The sequence below is a fragment of the Sus scrofa genome, chromosome 5 (assembly GCF_000003025.6).
Source record: "Sus scrofa isolate TJ Tabasco breed Duroc chromosome 5, Sscrofa11.1, whole genome shotgun sequence".
Taxonomy (NCBI): domain Eukaryota; kingdom Metazoa; phylum Chordata; class Mammalia; order Artiodactyla; family Suidae; genus Sus; species Sus scrofa.
Window position 1 is genome coordinate 79,441,553 of NC_010447.5, and position 18,934 is coordinate 79,460,486.

General features: G+C 35.1%; 1 protein-coding gene across 1 annotated transcript in view; it reads right to left on the reverse strand.

Moving 5' to 3' along the window:
• WASHC4 (WASH complex subunit 4) overlaps positions 1-18,934 on the reverse strand; it is a 57,537-nt gene that overhangs the window by 24,434 nt on the left and 14,169 nt on the right. The window contains 11 exon segments of the mRNA XM_021092625.1: positions 722-838; positions 1,629-1,734; positions 2,915-2,994; positions 3,118-3,264; positions 4,010-4,117; positions 6,566-6,691; positions 10,927-11,053; positions 15,666-15,826; positions 17,211-17,311; positions 17,314-17,337; positions 17,442-17,565. Of these exon segments, the coding sequence (XP_020948284.1) occupies positions 722-838; positions 1,629-1,734; positions 2,915-2,994; positions 3,118-3,264; positions 4,010-4,117; positions 6,566-6,691; positions 10,927-11,053; positions 15,666-15,826; positions 17,211-17,311; positions 17,314-17,337; positions 17,442-17,565 (1,221 nt within the window).

Sequence of the window (18,934 nt, forward strand, 5' to 3'; positions counted from 1 at the left end):
TTCCTCCCTCCATATAAAATATTGCTACCTGGAAATTTAATTTTAAAGATACCAGTATTTAAAATACATACTTCATTTAAACAAGGAGAAGTGTTCTTTATTCCATTCAAATTATTTGCTACACAGTAATTGTGTTTATCCTTTTAAATACAAAAGATTTTACTCTGTAGCTCTCCAAATGAAATTCAATAAAACACTGAGAGTTGTCTTAACTGTATTCCCATTAACTGCAGACAATATTCAAACCAATTTTGCATTTCCATTCTTCTAATAAACTTTAAATTCAATTATACAATTTGCTAAAGTAAAAAAAAAAAAAAAAAAAGGTTTTCCAAATTCCTATCTGGATTTCCATATTAAAATTAGATATTGGCATTCCCTCTATGGTCCAACAGGATTGGCAGTGTCTCTGGTGTGCTGGGTTCAATCTTTGGCCCAGCACAGTGGGTGAAGGATCCAGAACTGGCCACAACTGCAGTTCAGATCTGATCCCTGGCCTGGGAACTCCATATGCCATACTGTGGCCAAAATAAAATAAAATAAAGAAAAAAATAAAATTAGGTATTAAAGACCAATTTAGCACAACAGTGATATCTCCTTTGTTCTAGACAGTGATTTATAATTTTTAACTTGTGAAAGCCTGCTTTAATCCAAAAAGTTTTTAAAACACTGCATTTCACATACATGTTTTAAATAAGCTTTACAATCTCAAATATGTTACCTCATTTAAAATTTCCATAATTTCCTTGTCATAGCAATCCAGAAGTATTTCATAAGACTCTAAATGCCTTGCATTCATCATAGCTGGTACACAGTCACGTAAAGCACTGAACATGTACTAAGAATAAAATCAGAATGTACATGAATTTAGAAAAACTAAATCTCTAAATTATGTTCCAAAAGTTAAACACCTATCTGAAGAGACAAAAGCTTAATCTGAAGGCTGTTTTTTTTAACACGTGATTGTCTTACTTTCCTAAACAAGAGCTGAATTTTATTCTCTAAAGCATATACTATAAATATACCAAAAACCCACATTCACTTATCCTTTTCCTATCTTTAGCATTCAAAAACACTCATTTACATAAAGAAATGGAAAGATCTGGATAACATGTACCTTGCTAACAAATAAAAGTGAGATTATTTTGACATAAACTAAAATCAAGTGAAATAAGAATGATTAGGAATATGAGAAGAGTTACATATTAAATTAATTCATTAGTATTAATATAAAATTTATCTACAGACTAAACTTTGAGTTTTTAATTTCCCCTTGAATTTTATATATAGTTTTTTAAGTTAAATTTTTATTTTTAATTTTAAAGGATACTTTCCATTTACAGTTATTACAAAATATTGGCTATATTCTTCATGTTATACAACACATACGTGAACCTACCTTACACTCACTAGTTGGTACTACCCCCGACTCCTCGCCCCTATATTGCTCTCCCCGCCTCCCACTGTAACCACTAGTTTGTTCTATTTACATAAATTTTACTGAATATGCAGTCCTGTAAAACAGCATCTCGGCAGTTTTAAAATGGTTTATTACGTGATCTATTTCAAAACAAATTAAAATGGTTTGTACAGTGACTAAAAAAATAATGGGTTTATTCTTTACTTACATGTAATCTGGCTGCATCAACAGCATTTTCATATACATCATCTAAATAAATTGGGAAGACAGCTCGATGCCAGTATAAAAAACAACAGTCACATTGTGTTTGGACTCTACAACGTAAAGCAGTAATTCATGGTTTCAAAATTGAAGTAACACAAAAAAATAATGAAAGGAATAACATTATATACCATAAGGGTAAGTGCTTTGTCTTACTCATTTTTATACTGCCTACATCACTTAACCCCAAATTAGTACAGAAAAGCCACAAAATATTTTTCAAACTGAACAGTAACAAAACACTCTAATATCTAACATCCTCAGAATTCTGCACATAAGCTTTAGTTTTAAAGCATACTTTAAAAACAATGTAACTTTAAGAGCTTAAAATAAATTTATTTTCAGTATTATTTGATATGACTAGACTTATAATACCTGCATCACAGACATCATTTTACCTGTCTCAAAATTGAAAAGCGGACCACCTTTCAAAAAAAAACTGTGGCCAAAACAACAAAAATGAGTCATACTCAACCTGTCTATAATCTTTGTCAAGTGACTCTTTTACAACTATGGGGCAAGAAAATGATCATTAAGTAAATTATAGTGAAGAAGGCTCAGTATCTCTTCTAAAGATGGAAAATTAAAAGCTACTAGCTACAAAAACTTGAGCTTCTTAGGACAACAAAAAGCATTATGTTATAAATATGAGCATTAAATAAAAACTGTGCTATAACTTTAATTCAGCTGAGAACTGAAATTGAGACGACCCACTTTCCCTTCAAAAACTATACTGCTTATTCAATAAAAAGAAAATAAAGCCACAGGAGCTACAAAAATAGGCCATCCAAAAACTAATTTATCTTATGACTGACTACCAACAACGTAATTTGAATTCATGTTCCAAATTACATTACAGAAGACTACATGAGATGGCTCCAAGTCTCTCAAAAATATATAAAGCCCTGCTATACAGCAGCAATTTTAAAAGCCCATGAGAGATACTCATCACAACAAGCACAAAATGTAACCAGGGTCTGCCAGATGCTCTAAGGGCTATATCACAATTTCTCATGAGAGTTCTTCCAAAAGCCACATCCTTTTTGCAGCAACAAAGCTAAAGAAACATAATCCCTCGTCAGAGTCTCATTTTCGTCATGTTAAAAATGTTTTAAGGAGGAACTAATGGTCTATCTAGGTTTTATTTCTTCTCTTACTAGGCTTAAAACAAACAAACAAAACCTAATGTTTCCCTTAGCCCTATCCTGAGTATCATTTCATATCCTTACTTACCTTTCTCTAAGTTCACTGATAAGATCCAGCTTTTTTAAGACCACCTGAAGTGGAAAGAGTTCTTCGTCTTTAAATGTTTTCTATCAGGGAAAAAAAAGGCAGAGAGTGGTAGTTCAAGGACAAGTTTCTTAAATCAGTGACAAGGGAAGTGTGATTTCTCAAATCTCATCTTTATTTTCCATAAGTAATAGCAATACACTTACCATCTGTGTGCCAACACTTAGTGCCAAAGAAACAATAAGTCGTCGCTGCTTTGTGCTTGGTCCATTTAGAGTGTTTTCAGCCAAAACTAGAGCAGAAAGCACATCAAGACGCTGTTCACTATATTTTTTGTCAGAAATTACTCTTTTCTTAAAGAGAAGAGAAAACAGGAAATATCAGCTTTTTATCTGAGGCAGTAACAAAAGATTCAGAAGAAAAATTACTCAATTACTTTCTCATGATTCAATTTAAGAGTGCTTAGACAGGAGTTCCTGTCATGGCTCAGTGGTTAACGAATCTGACTAGGAACCATGATGGTGCAGGTTCAATCCCTGGCCTCACTCAGTGGGTTAAGGATCTGGCGTTGCTGTGAGCTGTGGTGTAGGCCAGCAGCTGAGGCTCTGATTTGACTCCTCCTGGAACCCTCCATATGCCTTGGGTACGGCCCTAGAAAAGACAAAAAAAAAAAAAAAAAAAGAAAGAAAAAAGAAAAAAAAATAATGCTTAGACAAATACTTTGTTCAGCTTCTTATGATAATGTTAGATGCTTTACTTGTATAACATTATCACTTAGCACTGTCAGGGACAGCAAATTACTATGCATACTTCAAAATTATCACATAAATTTAATACGGAAATCTTTCTTAGAAAAAGATGCATCATTTTTAAAAAATGCACAATGTCATTTTTAAAAAGAAGTGTGTTAATGTTGCAAATTCAGAGTAATGATAACCACAATCACTCTAAGAAAAACCATGGAAAACATGGAGATTATGACCAAGAATATTACGTTTGAAGGAATGGAGTAAACAGGCTGAACTAGAAAATACATAAAAGACAACAGAAGGGAAACCAAGAAAGATAATTATGCTGAATACATAATAACTTTCATACCTTGGCCACAGAAATAGAATTAAGAGCCTGATGTTGAAGGTGCTGTGTTATATGTGAGACTGAATCAGCCACAACCATACTTCTCCTGTAGAACATATGCTCTATTGCCTAAAAATAATCAGAAGTGATTTTGTGAAAATCGACTTAAAAACTTTTAGCCAAAATTACAGAATACTTTATGATCTTGGCCTAGGTAAGAAATTTGTAAATGAGATGCAAAAAAGCAGTACCATAAAGGTTAAGATTGGTACAATTAAAATTAACAATTTCTGGGAGTTCAGAAATTGTGGCTCAGCATGTTAAGGACCCGACAATGTCTCTGTGAGGATTTGGGTTCAATCCCTGGCCTTGCTCAGTGGGTTAAGAATCTAGCCTTGCCACAAACTGCGGCATAGGATACAGATACAGCTTGGATCCGGTTTTGCTGTAGCTGTGGTAAAGGCCCCAGCTGAGGCTCTGATTCAAGCCTTGGCCTAGGAACTTCCATGTGCCACAGGTGTGGCTATAAAAAGGAAAAGGAAGAATTAAGAATTTCTGTTTTTTTTTTTTTTTTTTTTTTTTGGTCTTTTTGCTATTTCTTGGGCCGCTCCTGCGGCATATGGAGGTTCCCAGGCTAGGGGTCTAATCGGAGCTGTAGCCTCTGTCCTACGCCAGAGCCACAGCAACGCTGGATCCGAGCCGCATCTGCAATTTACACCACAGCTCACGGCAACACCGGATCGTTAACCCACTGAGCAAGCACAGGGACCGAACCCGCAACCTCATGGTTCCTAGTCGGATTAGTTAACCCCTGCGCCACGACGGGAACTCCCAAGAATTTCTGTTTATTAAAAGCCAATATAAAGAAAACAGAAAAGCAAGTCAATGTATGAGAAAATATCTGCCACATATAAGGGATTAGTGCTCAGAATATATAAAGATGCCAAATAAATTAAACACTTTTTTAAAAAGGCAAATAATTTGATAACTGAGCAAAAGACATGAACATATTTTTCACAAAAGAAGAAACAGTTAATAATTGAAATTAATATTAAATATAAAAATTTTTTTGGTCATGCCTGCAGCATGTGGAAGTTCCTGGGCCAGGGATCAAACCTGCACCACAGTAGCCACTCAAGCGATTACAGTGACAACACTGGATACTTAACCCGCTGCATCACAAGAGAACTCCAAATATAAAATCATTTATACACATTAACTTGTGCATGTGCGTATATATTTGTACTTTGTATATTCACTTGTCAACTACACACACACACACAAGTCTGATATACCAATTTGCGCCAGTTAGGGAACAATGGGAAGTCTAATATATTGTGGGAGATATGTAACTACTTTGGAAAACAATCTGGCATCATCTTGAAAAGCTGAGTATGTACATAAACAAAGAACTCAGCAATCCATTCACAGGTACAACTCCTCAGAAAAACTCTTGCACAATTACACCAAGAACCAAATCAAGAATGGCAACATCGTTTATAACAGCAATGGAAAACAACCCAAGTCCCTCCCCAGGAAAGCTACACAGTAATGAAAATTAATGAAGTACAAGCTACTCATCCCAACAGAGCAAGTTCAAGCAAAAAATTTTGAATTAAAAAAACCAAAGTCAAAGAAAATACGAAGTATCACTCTATCAGTATAAACCTCAAAAACATTTATAATGAAATAAATTCATATGTAGCAAACAAAGAAACAAGGGAGTGATAGATATGAAATTCACGACAGTGGGTCCTCTGAGGGTGCAGGATAACATGCAGTCAGGGAGGGACAACACAGGGGACAATGGGCTTTGAAAATACTGGTAACATCCTATTTCTTAAATGGTATGATAAAAGGTTCTTAAGTGTTTATTATTTTTAAAATTATGCTTATTAGATATAAAATACATATTTCATTAAAAATATAACTGATAATATCATATCTTTACAAAAGGCTAAAAATCCAAAGACACAATCTCCAAAACTATTTTATTTCCTAAGCACATCTGAAACCAATATTAGCAGAAATTTACCAGCAAATTTTCATTTTAGTTTTTTCAAAAGGTTAAAAGGGGACTCTCCTGCCTATGAGGGATTTTTTAAAATTTATGTAGAATATGCTAAAAAACATTTTATCACACTTCCCGAAGTATTCAAATCACAAGATTACAACACTTTCTCTAAATTACAAAATAAACAGCCTTGTGTTGACTGGCCTCATGCATCTGAAATCTATAAAATAATAAATATCACGTGCATTTTTTTAAACTCCTGCAACATCCTTAAACCTCTCATGAGTAAAACTACTAATATTTATTTAGGCTAATCTTTTCATCTGCCTTCTTTTCTCTTTTACTACATGTTAACTTTCAATACAGTTTAAATAGATTGGCAATTCATAGAAAATGACTCGAAAATTTCTTTCAATAGTTCCTTTATCCAACTTAGAGTTAAGTGCGTTTTACGTATTTTTTTATTCTCACAATCAAGAAGTCAAATCTTACCAAAAAAATCCTAATTCAATCTCAGATCATTTCCCAATTATAATGACAAAGTAAAATAATCTAAAACCTACCTTGAGAAGTTCAACAAGCCTGCATAATGCCTTAACGGAGGTTTTGGTCATTGGCTTTTGCATGGACATGTAGAGATTCATTGTAGTTTTAATAATGGTACTAATACTATATGCATATAAAAAGCCCTATAAAAATAAAATAAAACACTGGTTATAATCACAAGAAAAGATTTCAAGTTCTAGAATTCATTCCGTAAGTAGTAATAATTTACTTTTCAATTTCCCAATAACTAGGGTTTTTAAAGTTCATTTTAAAATCACCTCTTGGAGTTCCCGTCGTGGTTCAGTGGTTAACGAATCCGACTAGGAACCATGAAGCTGCGGGTTTAATCCCTGACCTTGCTCAGTGGGTTAAGGATCCGGCGTGGCCGTGAGCAGACGCGGCTCAGATCCCTTGCTGCTGTGGCTCTGGTGTAGGCCGGCGGCTACAGCTCTGATTAGACCCCTAGCCTGGGAACCTCCACATGCCGCGGGAGCGGCCCTAGAAAAGGCAAAAAGACAAAAAAAAAAAAAAATCACCTCAAGATTTTGAAATATTCTTTCTTACACAATGTTTCTTACACAATGTTATACACAGTGGTGAAGTTTCAAAGCAGCCTTTAAAAGTTATATAACCTATCACATGCCAGAAGTTTAGTACTGTTGATATTATAGCAAAAAATCACAGTTAAAAAATCTTTCCACTAAAAAACCAAAACTTTCAGAGAAATGATTTGGATGTCAGGAAGATATATATTCAGCCTCATCCTACCTGTCAGGCAGGAGGCTAAAGACACCTATCTACTACAGCTTAAGACCAGAGCTAAGGAGCCTAAGGCAGCAGGAACTGAAAAGGAGAAGGAGATAAAGCTGCTCTCTGGCCAGTACAGATGTCTAATGGCATTTCTCAGCTCCAAGCCAACACCCCTCTTCCTCTCCACCCAGGCCAATCCCTACTTATCCATCTGCTATTATGTCCCCTGCTTATGTTGGTTCACTCCTTTCAGTCCCAAACAACAGATTCTCTCCTACCCCTGTATTTATGAAGGAAGCACACAGGTCTTATAGGGTTTTTTAAAAAATTTAGTGAAATAAACCCAGGGAAACAGTACAGAATAAAAGAAGAAAAGGATATTACCTCTCAAATATATTTTCATATATATATAAGATCCAAAAAGGATATACAGAAATATAATAATGGAGATTCTTTGTGTTTATAAAGAAGGGCCAAAAAAAGATACATGTACAGATTAGAGATGAACCTAAACTATATTACAGTGAATATATCCAAGGAGCTGGTGCAGAAGCTATATGCCAGTGATTCTCAACTGTTTTCTACTGCCCTACCATCAGCAACAGTGGCTCACTAAAGGAATGATACTCAATGAGGGTGGGGGTGGGGGGTTCATGTGAATCAATAATAGCTATGTGGTGAAGAGATGTGATAAAATTAAGAGAATGAAGAAATGAGACAGAGGGCAGTATTCTAAGAAAGGTGACAATAAGGCCAAAAGCTTGGGGCATACATGCAGGAAAGAGCCACAAGTCTTACCTTGTCAGCTACAGGACTATTACACCAGACTCTGCCCTAGTGCAGCACTGGGAAAAGTTAAAAAGCAGAGACAAGGAAGAGCAAATGCGTAACTCTAAGGCAGGCAGAAAAAGGGAGTTTCTTTTTTCTGGCAGAGCAGGGGAGGGAGCACAGACTCATGGGCCAGTATCACACCATTCCCAGATGGTCATTAATTTGTGAAGGATATACAATGAAGGATGTATTTTAAATATCTAAGCTGGGAGGGGAGAGGTCTGGGATCTGTTTCTGTCAATGACATAATAAATCATTTGGACCAACCATCCCAAAGAAAACAACTAGAAAATCTCGGCAAAACATCTTTTAAACCTCTTAGAAGGCATCGAAGAGCTATCAAGAAATTAAGGAAATAAAAGAGAAAATAGAAACCCAGAGAAGTGAGCCTGGCATTTGAGGCTCTCATGGAGGCATGTGCCCATTCCAAAAGAGGCTTAATAAAGACAGGAGCCAAACATATTTTCCAACAGCTCATGGTAAGGGAAGGAGGATAAAAATACGAGTTCATGCCCCATCAAGGAGGGGAGGGGATCTTAGTAAATCACCTAGGCTCTGAATTGGGATTCTTAAAAACTACCCCCTTAAAAGTAAAAGTGAACCTGAAAAAACATCCCACTTCAAATCATCTCAATCCACGACTGGGTGGAGGTGATCTGGGAGTTGCTAGTTGTCCTAGAATAGCTGTGTATTAGAAGCAAAAACTAAATTCTCTCTGGAAGAAGAAAAACAATATCCAGACCCTCAAATTATATCTATAGTGTTTCATATAGAATGTGTGTTACAAAAAAAAATTACCAGCAAATAAACAAAAACAACAAAAAAAAGAAAAACCCAGATAATGAAATTATTAGACATGGACTTTAAAACAATTATGTTGAATATATTGAAGGAAATAAAACACAAAATTATTTCAGAAAAGAACTGGAACATAAAAAAGAAACAAACTGAAAAGTAAAATAATTAAAATTAAGAACTCAGAGGAAAAAAGAACTTGGTAGGTGGGTTTAACAGGAGATAATTAGAAAAAAAGAGAAAAGAACAGAAATATATTTAAAGAGTCAATGGCTAAGAATTTCTACAAATTACAGAAGCTCTACAAATCCCAAATAGCATAAACACAAAGAAAATTGCACCTCTGTGCAAAGTAACATTGCTGAAAACCAAAAAGTAAATCTTATAAGCCATTAAACAAAACCGTACGTTAAAAAGCAACAAAACCAACAGCTGCTTTCTCAGCAAAAACAGAGGAAACCAGAAGACAATAAACTGGTATCTTTAAAAGCTAGGGAGAAAAAATAATTGTGATAATTCATCAACAGAAAGACCTTTTAAATGAAATACTAACAGGTACTTCACAAGCAGAAAAATAGAAGAGACACAGGAAGGATAAAAAGCAAGAGAATGGGTAAATATATGGGTAAATCTAAATGACAGTATTAACTATTAAAAACAACAGCAATAATGCCTTGTGAGGTTTACAGAATCAAAAAACACAACAGCAACACAGGTGAGGGGGGAAAAACAGAATTTAAGTGGTTTAAGATCCTTATACTGTCTGAAAGGATCTGAAAGTGGTAAAACTACTAATTTATGCTGGAGTTGAATGTTAAATAATGAATCTTAAAATTTCTACAATAACCACTAAAAAATAGTAAAATGTTGCACTAACAAACTAATAGAAGGCAAAAATAAAAATATAATTTGTAAAGAGAGGAAGAAAGGAAGAGAATAGGGGCACAGAATAAATGAGACAAATAGAAAGCAACTAGTCAGTTACTAATTTTAAACATGAATATCAGTATGAACATAAACAGAAAACATTTAATAAAAAATAAAGATTATCAGATTGAGGAGAAATATATGCTGCTTACAGAAGAAACACATTAAATAAAGGAGTGAGACAGGCTGCAAGTAAAAGAATCAAAATAGATGTACCATGTAGACCCTAATTAAAAAAAAAAAAAACTGGTACAGCTATGTTACTGTCACATAAGAAAGAGACCTATGCCAAAAAGCATTAGTAGAAATAAAAAGTGACATGTTATTATGACAAAAGGTTTGACTCATCACTAAGAACAATCCTAAATGTTAGGCACTTATTCAGTCTCAAAATATATACAACAAAAGCTGACAAAGCTACAAAGTACAGAGGAAAACACAGTAATAATGGGAGATTCTAACCCAACTTTCTCAGTAACTGACAGAATATGCAGACAAAATCATTAACAAACCTGACCCTACTTGGCATATACAGAAAACTAGAACCAACAAAAGCAAATTATATTCTTTTTAAGTGTGCATAAAATATTTGCCTAAGTGGTCATAGGCTGGGACATAATGTGAACTTGAACAAATTTCAAAATACTGTATTTTAGTACCACTAGAAATCAATAATAAAAAGATAACCAGGAAATCCTCATGCATTTAGAAATTAAGAATTACCTTTCAAAATAACCCACCGAGCAAAGTAGAAATCACAATTAAAGTTTTTAAATTTTGAAGCAAAGGACAGGAAAAATACAACACATCAAAAATTATGGGATACAGCAAAAAAAAAAAAAAGTTATGCTTTGAAGGGTGTGTAAACATTTAAATAAATAAATATATATATATATATATATATTAGAAAATCTAAATAAGTCACACAGATCCAAACACACATAACCAAATCAATATCAGTTTTAAAAAGAAAAATATATCCTATCCTTTACATTTTTTTCAAAACGTACCTTCTGTACACAGGATTAACAAAGATATGACCCCCCAAATACTCTGAGTAAGAAGATGCAACTACCTGTATAAAAACATTACATCTATTGGTGAGGTCTTCAGCAAATTTATCCATTCTCTGCTCTTTAGATAAAATAGATTCCATTTTCATCATCCATGAGCTCACAAAGACGTAGTAAGACTGTACATCTCTAACAAAGGAAAATATTGGAGTTACTCAGCATTGGAAAGAAAATTCACTTCCATGTCTTCATACTGGTTGGGATAAATATTTCCTTGCAGCAGCCATTACATCTTTCTGGTTTTCAAAATACACATGATCATATGTACATACACAATGTACTTATGCAACAAATATTTACTGAATATCTACACAGGCCAGGCATTGTTTCTTACTATCAAAACCAAAAATGAGCAGTAAACAAAAGAGACAAAAATCTTTGCCCCCTGCAGCTTACATTCCAGAAAGGAGAGTTGTATAATAAATCAACAGTTGAAATCTGTAAGATGTCAGATATGTGCTATGGAAAAAATACATCAGGGAAAAAAGAGAGTGACTCAGGTAGCAGGTACAATTTTAAACGCAGTGATCAAAGCAGGCTTATTGAAAAGGTGATTTTGAGCCAAGATATGAAGAAGTAAGTAATCCATGCAAAGATGTAATAGATGAGAATTTTAGGAAAGTAAGTAACAAATACAATCCTCCCAAAACAGCAAGAGTGTCTGGCATGTTCAAGTCAACAAAGAAGCCTGTATGACTGGAGCAGAGAGCAGGGATGAAAACAAAAAAGGAGACTAGAGAGTTACAGGGGTGGGAGGATTGGGAGAACAGGGAAAGTGGGGAGTGGACAGAGGTTAAGTGTAAGGCCTGGCAGGGAGTAAGGACTTCAATGGAAAGCCACTAGAAGATCTGGGCAGTGATCTACTCCTAACTCTGAAGAGGATCACTATCACTTCGGCTGATACGTTGGAAACAAACTATAAAGGGGATAATGGTAAAAGCAGGAAAACCATTTAGGAGCTCCTGTGATAATGCAAAAGAAAGGGGTAACAGCTTGAACAGGAATTGAAGAGTGGAATTGCTTAGAATCAATATAAAACCTAACATTTATTGAATGCTTACCATATGCCCAGCCACTGTTACAAGCACTTTACACAAATTAACTCACTTAATCCTTACATTAGCCTTATTGGGTAAGTATTATGATCTCCATTTTACAGAAGGGGAAACTGACAGAGAAGCTAAGTGATGTGCCCAAGATCATATAGCTAGAACTCAGCTGAGCCAGGATTTAAGCCCAAATCTAGAAAGCTTTTCCATGCTGGAAAGACTAAATCGATAATGTAATTCTACTATGCAGCTGATTATAAACACTAAATCACTCTAAAATGCATTTTAAATCACTCAAGATGAAGAACTTTTAGTCCACAGGCTGTTTAAACTGTATTTCTTTTATTTTAAAAATAAACTAAGTTTAATTTTACTTAATTAATTCAATGTGTTTTAAGGAGGTGAAACCTCAGCATCGGATCTGAGAAAAACGATCTCTGCTGAGCCAGGATTCCATTAGACAAAAGATACCAATATTTATACTTTTAATTTTGCCTCGAACGACCCTAAAAATGTACTGACTTGTGGATGGCTTGATTTAAAAGTCTGGAACACAGAGATAGAGGAGAATCGTAAGGCAATGCCTTTACTTTAAGGAAGAGGCTATGATCAGAACTCAAGCGGGGATACAATGCACAAAACATTGTGGGGAACAAAACATTCTGAGCAAGGACAGAAGGAAGAAGGCCAGATTGGAATAGCAATCAAACTGACGGCGATGAAGTCAGTCAAATTACGAAGAAGGACAATGTTGTTTGTGATGACCTTTTTTTTTCTTTTTATGGTCGCACCTGTGGGGATATGGAAATCCCCAGCTAGGGGGTCGGAGCTGCAGCTGCCACCTACACCACAACAGCCACAGCAACACAGGACCCAACCTGCGTCTGTAAGCCAGACTGCAGCCTGTGGCAACAATGGAACCATAACCACTGAGCAAGGCCAAGGATCAAACTCACATCCTCATGAACACTATGTCAGGTTCTTATCCCACTGAGCCACAACAGCAACTCCAAGGTTACTTTTCAATTTCTTAAACAGCTCCCCTCAAAGTTGTTTTTGAATAGTCTCGCCATTTTTTCAGCTGAAATAGTATCAAGCTTTCAAAAAATTAAGAGCCTCAGGGAAAGGCAGTCAAGAATCACTCAGTTTTAGATCAGACAATGCAGGATAAAGAAGAGGTTCATCTGTCACTGTGCCTGTCATTCCCACACCCAGACACCAGATAATCTTTGTCTCTTGTAAATATTTAAAAATGAAATTGCTTCAAGTTTTAAAAAACCAAGTTGACAAAGGAGTCAAAAAAGGGTCCTGTCACATTGTCAGCTTCATTTCAAAGTAAAAGGAGAAACCCCCCCCAAATAAACCCACATCTTCTGTACCAATATAAAGCGCTCAACCCTTCAGTTGCCAACAAAGATTCATACCTCTACCCTCTAAGGGTAGTATTCCCAGCATCAAAATGGCTGTGAATGAAAAGCAAAATGCAGCAACCCACAAGTCTTGACTCTGGTCAAGGCGATGGCTAGGGCAGTTGAGGTCTAATGCATAGTGTGGGGACAGGAAAACTATCCCCCACCACTTCCTCTTCCTACATAATGAACCCTGGAGCCTGACTGGGCCAGCTCTGAGTCACTCCCTCAACTTGTGCTAAACTGCCAAACAAAGCTCATGCTGACTGTACCTTCTCTTCTCTCCTGAGTTTCACTTTAGTGTTACGAATTTTAGGTTTCTTTGGTAGAATTACAAGGAGAATGAAAAAAGACACTACTCCCCTTAGGTCAGAGGAGCTCTATAGTGACTGTATATTTTTTAAAATCAAAAGTCAGAAACATTAAAATGTTGCCATACTGGCGAAAGGGGGGGAGGTCTTTGAAAGTCAGCTTATTCAATCTTCTACTTAGTAAGACTCACTTCCTACAGCACCTTGGACTGATGGTGATCTCTATTCTGCCTATGCAGCTCTCATGAAAGGGCACCTTCTCTCTCAGGGTGGCCTACACAACTCTGATGCAAAGACTGGAGTAGGATGGGCACAGGTTTGCATGCCCTCTCTGACACGTACCTAGCTGTGTGACCTGGAAAAGTTCATTTCTCCAAGCCTCATTTTCTTTATCTGAAAAGGGGATAAAAACAGTACTATAGAGAAGTGTTAAGAGCTTGTGCTCCAGAGCTAGACTGCCCAGCTCTGCCAAATATTAGTTGTTTTGATTTGAGCAAGTTTAATCTCTTATTTCAATTTTCTCATCTATAAATTGGACATACCAACAGTATATACCTCGAGATCTCCTAATGACTAAAAAAAGATGATACATATGAAGTTCCTGGAATAGTTATTGGTTTCTAGAAAGCCTAGGAGAAATATTAGTTGTGACTTTATTATTTTCCACATGAGAATAGGGTTTACTAAGACAACATATTTAAAGCCTTTAGCATGATGCCTGCTACATAGTTACAAACTTGATAATATTGGTAATTAATAATTTCTGTCACCTTCATCTTTTGGTTCTAGTTCAAACATTCTGGAGTCTGTTCCCTCTTCAGCACGAATGCCCTTCAAATATTTAAAGAAATCTAACACACCATTCTTCAAATTTCTCTTTTAAAGGCCAAACTACACAGAGACTTTTCAATGAGTGTTCAAAGGTCACGGTTCTCAAATCTAACTGATAAGCTTCATCTAGAGATGCTGCAGTTTGCAGCCCTCTTAAAATGTGGCACTATTGGACACTAATTATAATCTGACCAGTAAGAATTCAATGCAACTACCAACTCTCCTAGGCTAGGTATTGTAACTACTAGTTATTAATGTAGTCTACATTTATACTGACATTTTTTAGCAACTATATCACACTGTTAAAGAATATTAAGTCTCTGATAACTACAATATCCCCATCTTTTTAAAATTACTATTAAACCTGATTTCTATCCATCTTACTAAATTCACCTCTTTAATCTAAGTCCAAACTTGGGTCTTCAACCCTCCTCAATTTTTAGAATGTACCGGAAAGCCCTGAAATCCCTACCATGAGCAATCCTGCCTGAACTGAACTGTCATTTTCCACTGACTTTAATCATAGGCCTTGGGAGTACTAAGAGATGCTTTAGGGGATCTCCTCTATTCCAGACATACTCCTCCTTTCCCCACTGTACAGGAGTCACCCAACTTCCCTTCAATAGTCAAGATGAACAGAAAGGGATAAGTATCCCTATTACCCTTTCACCACATTACAGATATAATCTGTGTCCAACACTGGGCCAGCGGCAGAGTCCTATGTTGCTTCGCTGAAAATCATCACCCAGGACAACATGTGATTTTAGCAGTATACTCAAGTGAAAATGTACAATAAATTCAACTGTTTAGGCTAGATGAGAACACGGGGGCTCATACTATTTTCTCTATTTTGGGCATATCTGAAATTTTATATAGTAAGAGAAACTAAAAATAAGTATTTATTCTAAAAAAATATGTGTATGTGTATATTTGCCTACATCTTTGAGTTTAAATCTAAAATATTTAAAACAAAAAAAACACTTCAAGAATATAAATCTCTTAGAGACTGCCCAATCAGTTTGCTGGTAATGAGTAATTATGTTTGATCTTATAATTCAAATGCTTTATATTTAAAACCAGAATAAGATTTGAAAATATAAAACATCTAAATATTTTCACCATGAGTATTTTAAAAACCTACTTGGTAAGAGATTGAGCTTTCTGCTGTAGGAAAGTATCTCTGTATGCTTTAATGGCTTGAAGACTTTTTTTGTCTAACATTTTGGCAGCTGCTGGTATTTTCTGGATCAAGAAATTATCAGGAAACCAAATAATATTAGCGGTTAGAGTGATGGCTGGTACCTGAAATTGGAAATGTTAAGAGGAGAGAAATCATTAAGCACAAGATAAGCAATAAATTGTTTAATAGTTCTACAATATACAATGGAAGGCAATTTATTCTTGAAAAGTAACAATAAAAAGATCCCTTAGGAGTTCCTGTTGTGGCTCAGTGGGAAAGAAACTGACTAGCATCCATGAGGACGCAGGTTCAATCCCTGGCCTTACTCAGTGGGTTAAGGATCTGGCGTTGCCAGGAGCTGTGGTGTAGGTCACAGACGTGGTTTGGATCTGGTGTTGCTGTGGCAGTGGCGTAGGCCAGCAGCTACAGCTCCAATTAGACCCGCAGCCTGGGAACCTCCATATGCTGCAGGTATGGCCCTAAAAAGACCAAAAAAAAAATTCCTTAATATGAGACAAATTACATTACTATGGCACAGAGTTAAAGCATTCCTATATCTGGTGTGGTGCATGACAATAATTTTATTCTGCCTAAATATTAAACAACACACACACGTACATGTGCTCACAGATTTTCAGATGAATATGCAAAAAATTAAATAAAACTTGAATCCTCATGACCTTTACTTTCACAATACATATCTCAAAAAAGAAAATATAAATATCCAAAATGGCTGTGTACTCATGGTCATTTATCACATGATTCTATACATAAATTAAATTTTTAGTTTTGAAATCAGGTGCCACATCATGCAAACAGTAAAGATATGGAAAAAAAAACATTTCAATAATGAGAATGAGAGATAAGAAGAGGGAGAGAAGAAAAGAGAAAGTAGTAGTTAACAGTAATAGAAAGTTAATGTATAGGAAAAGATCTAGAAAAGCACTTATTATGTATTTATCCCCATACAAATACTATTATGTGTATGTATTTATTGCTTGGATTGCTATTTTTTTTTTGGCCGCACCCACAGCCTGCACAAGTTCTAGGGTCAGAGATCAAACCTGCACCTCAGCAGTGACAATGCCAGATCCTTAACCCACTGTGCCACCAAGGAACTCCAAGTATTATGTATTTATATAATATGAAATTTTGGGGTATTGTCATTTACTGTGTTACTCACTTCTGGGAATGCTTAGATTTTAAAAATAAATATGACATTATTTCTGTAATTATTACAAAATATTATTACACAAATTATTATTTTTATAAGCAGGAGTAAAATACATTTTACAATATCTAATTTTGGAGTTCTCTTCTGGCTCAGCAGGTTAAGGATCCAGCACTGTCACTGCAGCCACTCAGGTTGCAGCTATAGCATGGGTTCAATCCCTGGCCCTAGAACTTCTGCATGCTGTAGGTGTGGCTAATAAATAAATAATCCAGTTTTACCCAAAATATTTTCTATCTACTTAAATTGAAAAAATAAAAGTTCCAAGTTCTTACCTTCTTACAGATGTCCAATAAAGACTTATAAAACTTTTTATCAACAGTTCGAAAAATCTGAAAGTGCAGTACAAAGAGTCCACAAATTCCAACATACTTGCCCTCTGGTCAATTTCAGAAGGTTCCCCTTATAAAACAGTAACAGGAGAACAAAACAGAATATACTTAAAATTCTGCTTTAAAGGAAATGAAAACTTGATAAACAACAACCAAAAAATGCATTTTACATACCAAGTTTAGCTTCTACATTTGCAAAAATTGAGCGAATACTATGTGCAAATTCTTCAGCAAAAGTGCTATTTTTTGACACAGATATTCCTCCATTGAGAGAATCAAACTGCTGTTCTATACAGGCCTGGACAAAAAACATTTAGAGAAATTTAAACTCTCATAAGCTATTTTGACTTGATATGCTATTAAGCAGATTTAAATCTAGAGTGATAAACTCCTTCATTTACCATTTTAATTTTTAACTTTAACAGCCTCTAAATCCTATGAAGGGAAAATGTTTATGTACTTACATATTTGAGTACCAGTTATATGAAAATAAAATTGAACCAAAAATCTATAATTCTAAATGAGGTAAACACAGTGATGTTTGGTGATGTACAGAAGATCTATCTGATGGGAAAACATGCTTTATTATTTTAATTTGCACTTTTAAGAGTAGACATCATTTCTTCTGCTTACAATTACTTTCCTAGCACTTTATTAGACTATGTATAGAAGTGGCTCCTCGAAAAAGATTCAATAAAAAAAAAATTACCTTCTGAAATTAACAGATTAACAATTATAAATAAGATATAAGTAAGAGCTGGGTTCACTCTGCAAAGATTTTGATCATTTAAAATATAAATTAAAGAAGATTTTAAATAGAATATACAGCTGACCCTTGAACAAGCAGGGATTATCACGTATAATTTATAGCTGGCCTTTCGTATCCAGGTTCCTCCGCATACTCAGATTCAACCAATCATGGATTGTGCAATTCTGTAGCTTTACTTGAAAAATATCCATACATAAATGGACCCATGAAGCTCAAACCCATGTTGTTCAAAGGTAACTGTAATGCAATTTCTGGTTAATATTACTCAAAGAAGTGCCATCCAACAGGAACTTCTGTGATGATGGAAACATTCTTCACACATGTGTGCTGATATGATTCTTAGCCACAAATTATAGACATCTGACTTTCTCCCTAACTTTATTAAGATATCACTGACATATAACATATGTAAGTTTAAAGTGTGTAGTATGATGATTAGATTACATGTGGCTATGAAGCATCTGAATATTGCTAGAGTGGCAGAGGAAGTGAATTTTTAAATTTTAATTTAAGTAGCCACATGTAGTTAGAAGCTACCTGGATTGAGCAGATCCAAATTATATTCCCTGAGTCTGGGAAGAATCAGAGACTTTTAAAACTGTCTTAAGAAGCTAAATCTAGAGGTTAACAACAAACAAAATGCCTAACACAATAACTTAGATATTAATCCTTGAATAGTTTTATCCTTTTACATAAATTTAAAAAACCTTACCCCAAATGCAACTAGTACACTATTAATTTTGTTTGCTACTAGAAACTGATATAGTTATATTTCAGTACACTTACAATGCCTTAAACCAAAGCACTTTAAAGAAAAAGTCATAACGGAATGCTACAAGTGTCCCACTATAATTCTGAGCTGGGTCAACTAATATAAGTTCATTTATTATAGCCTGAT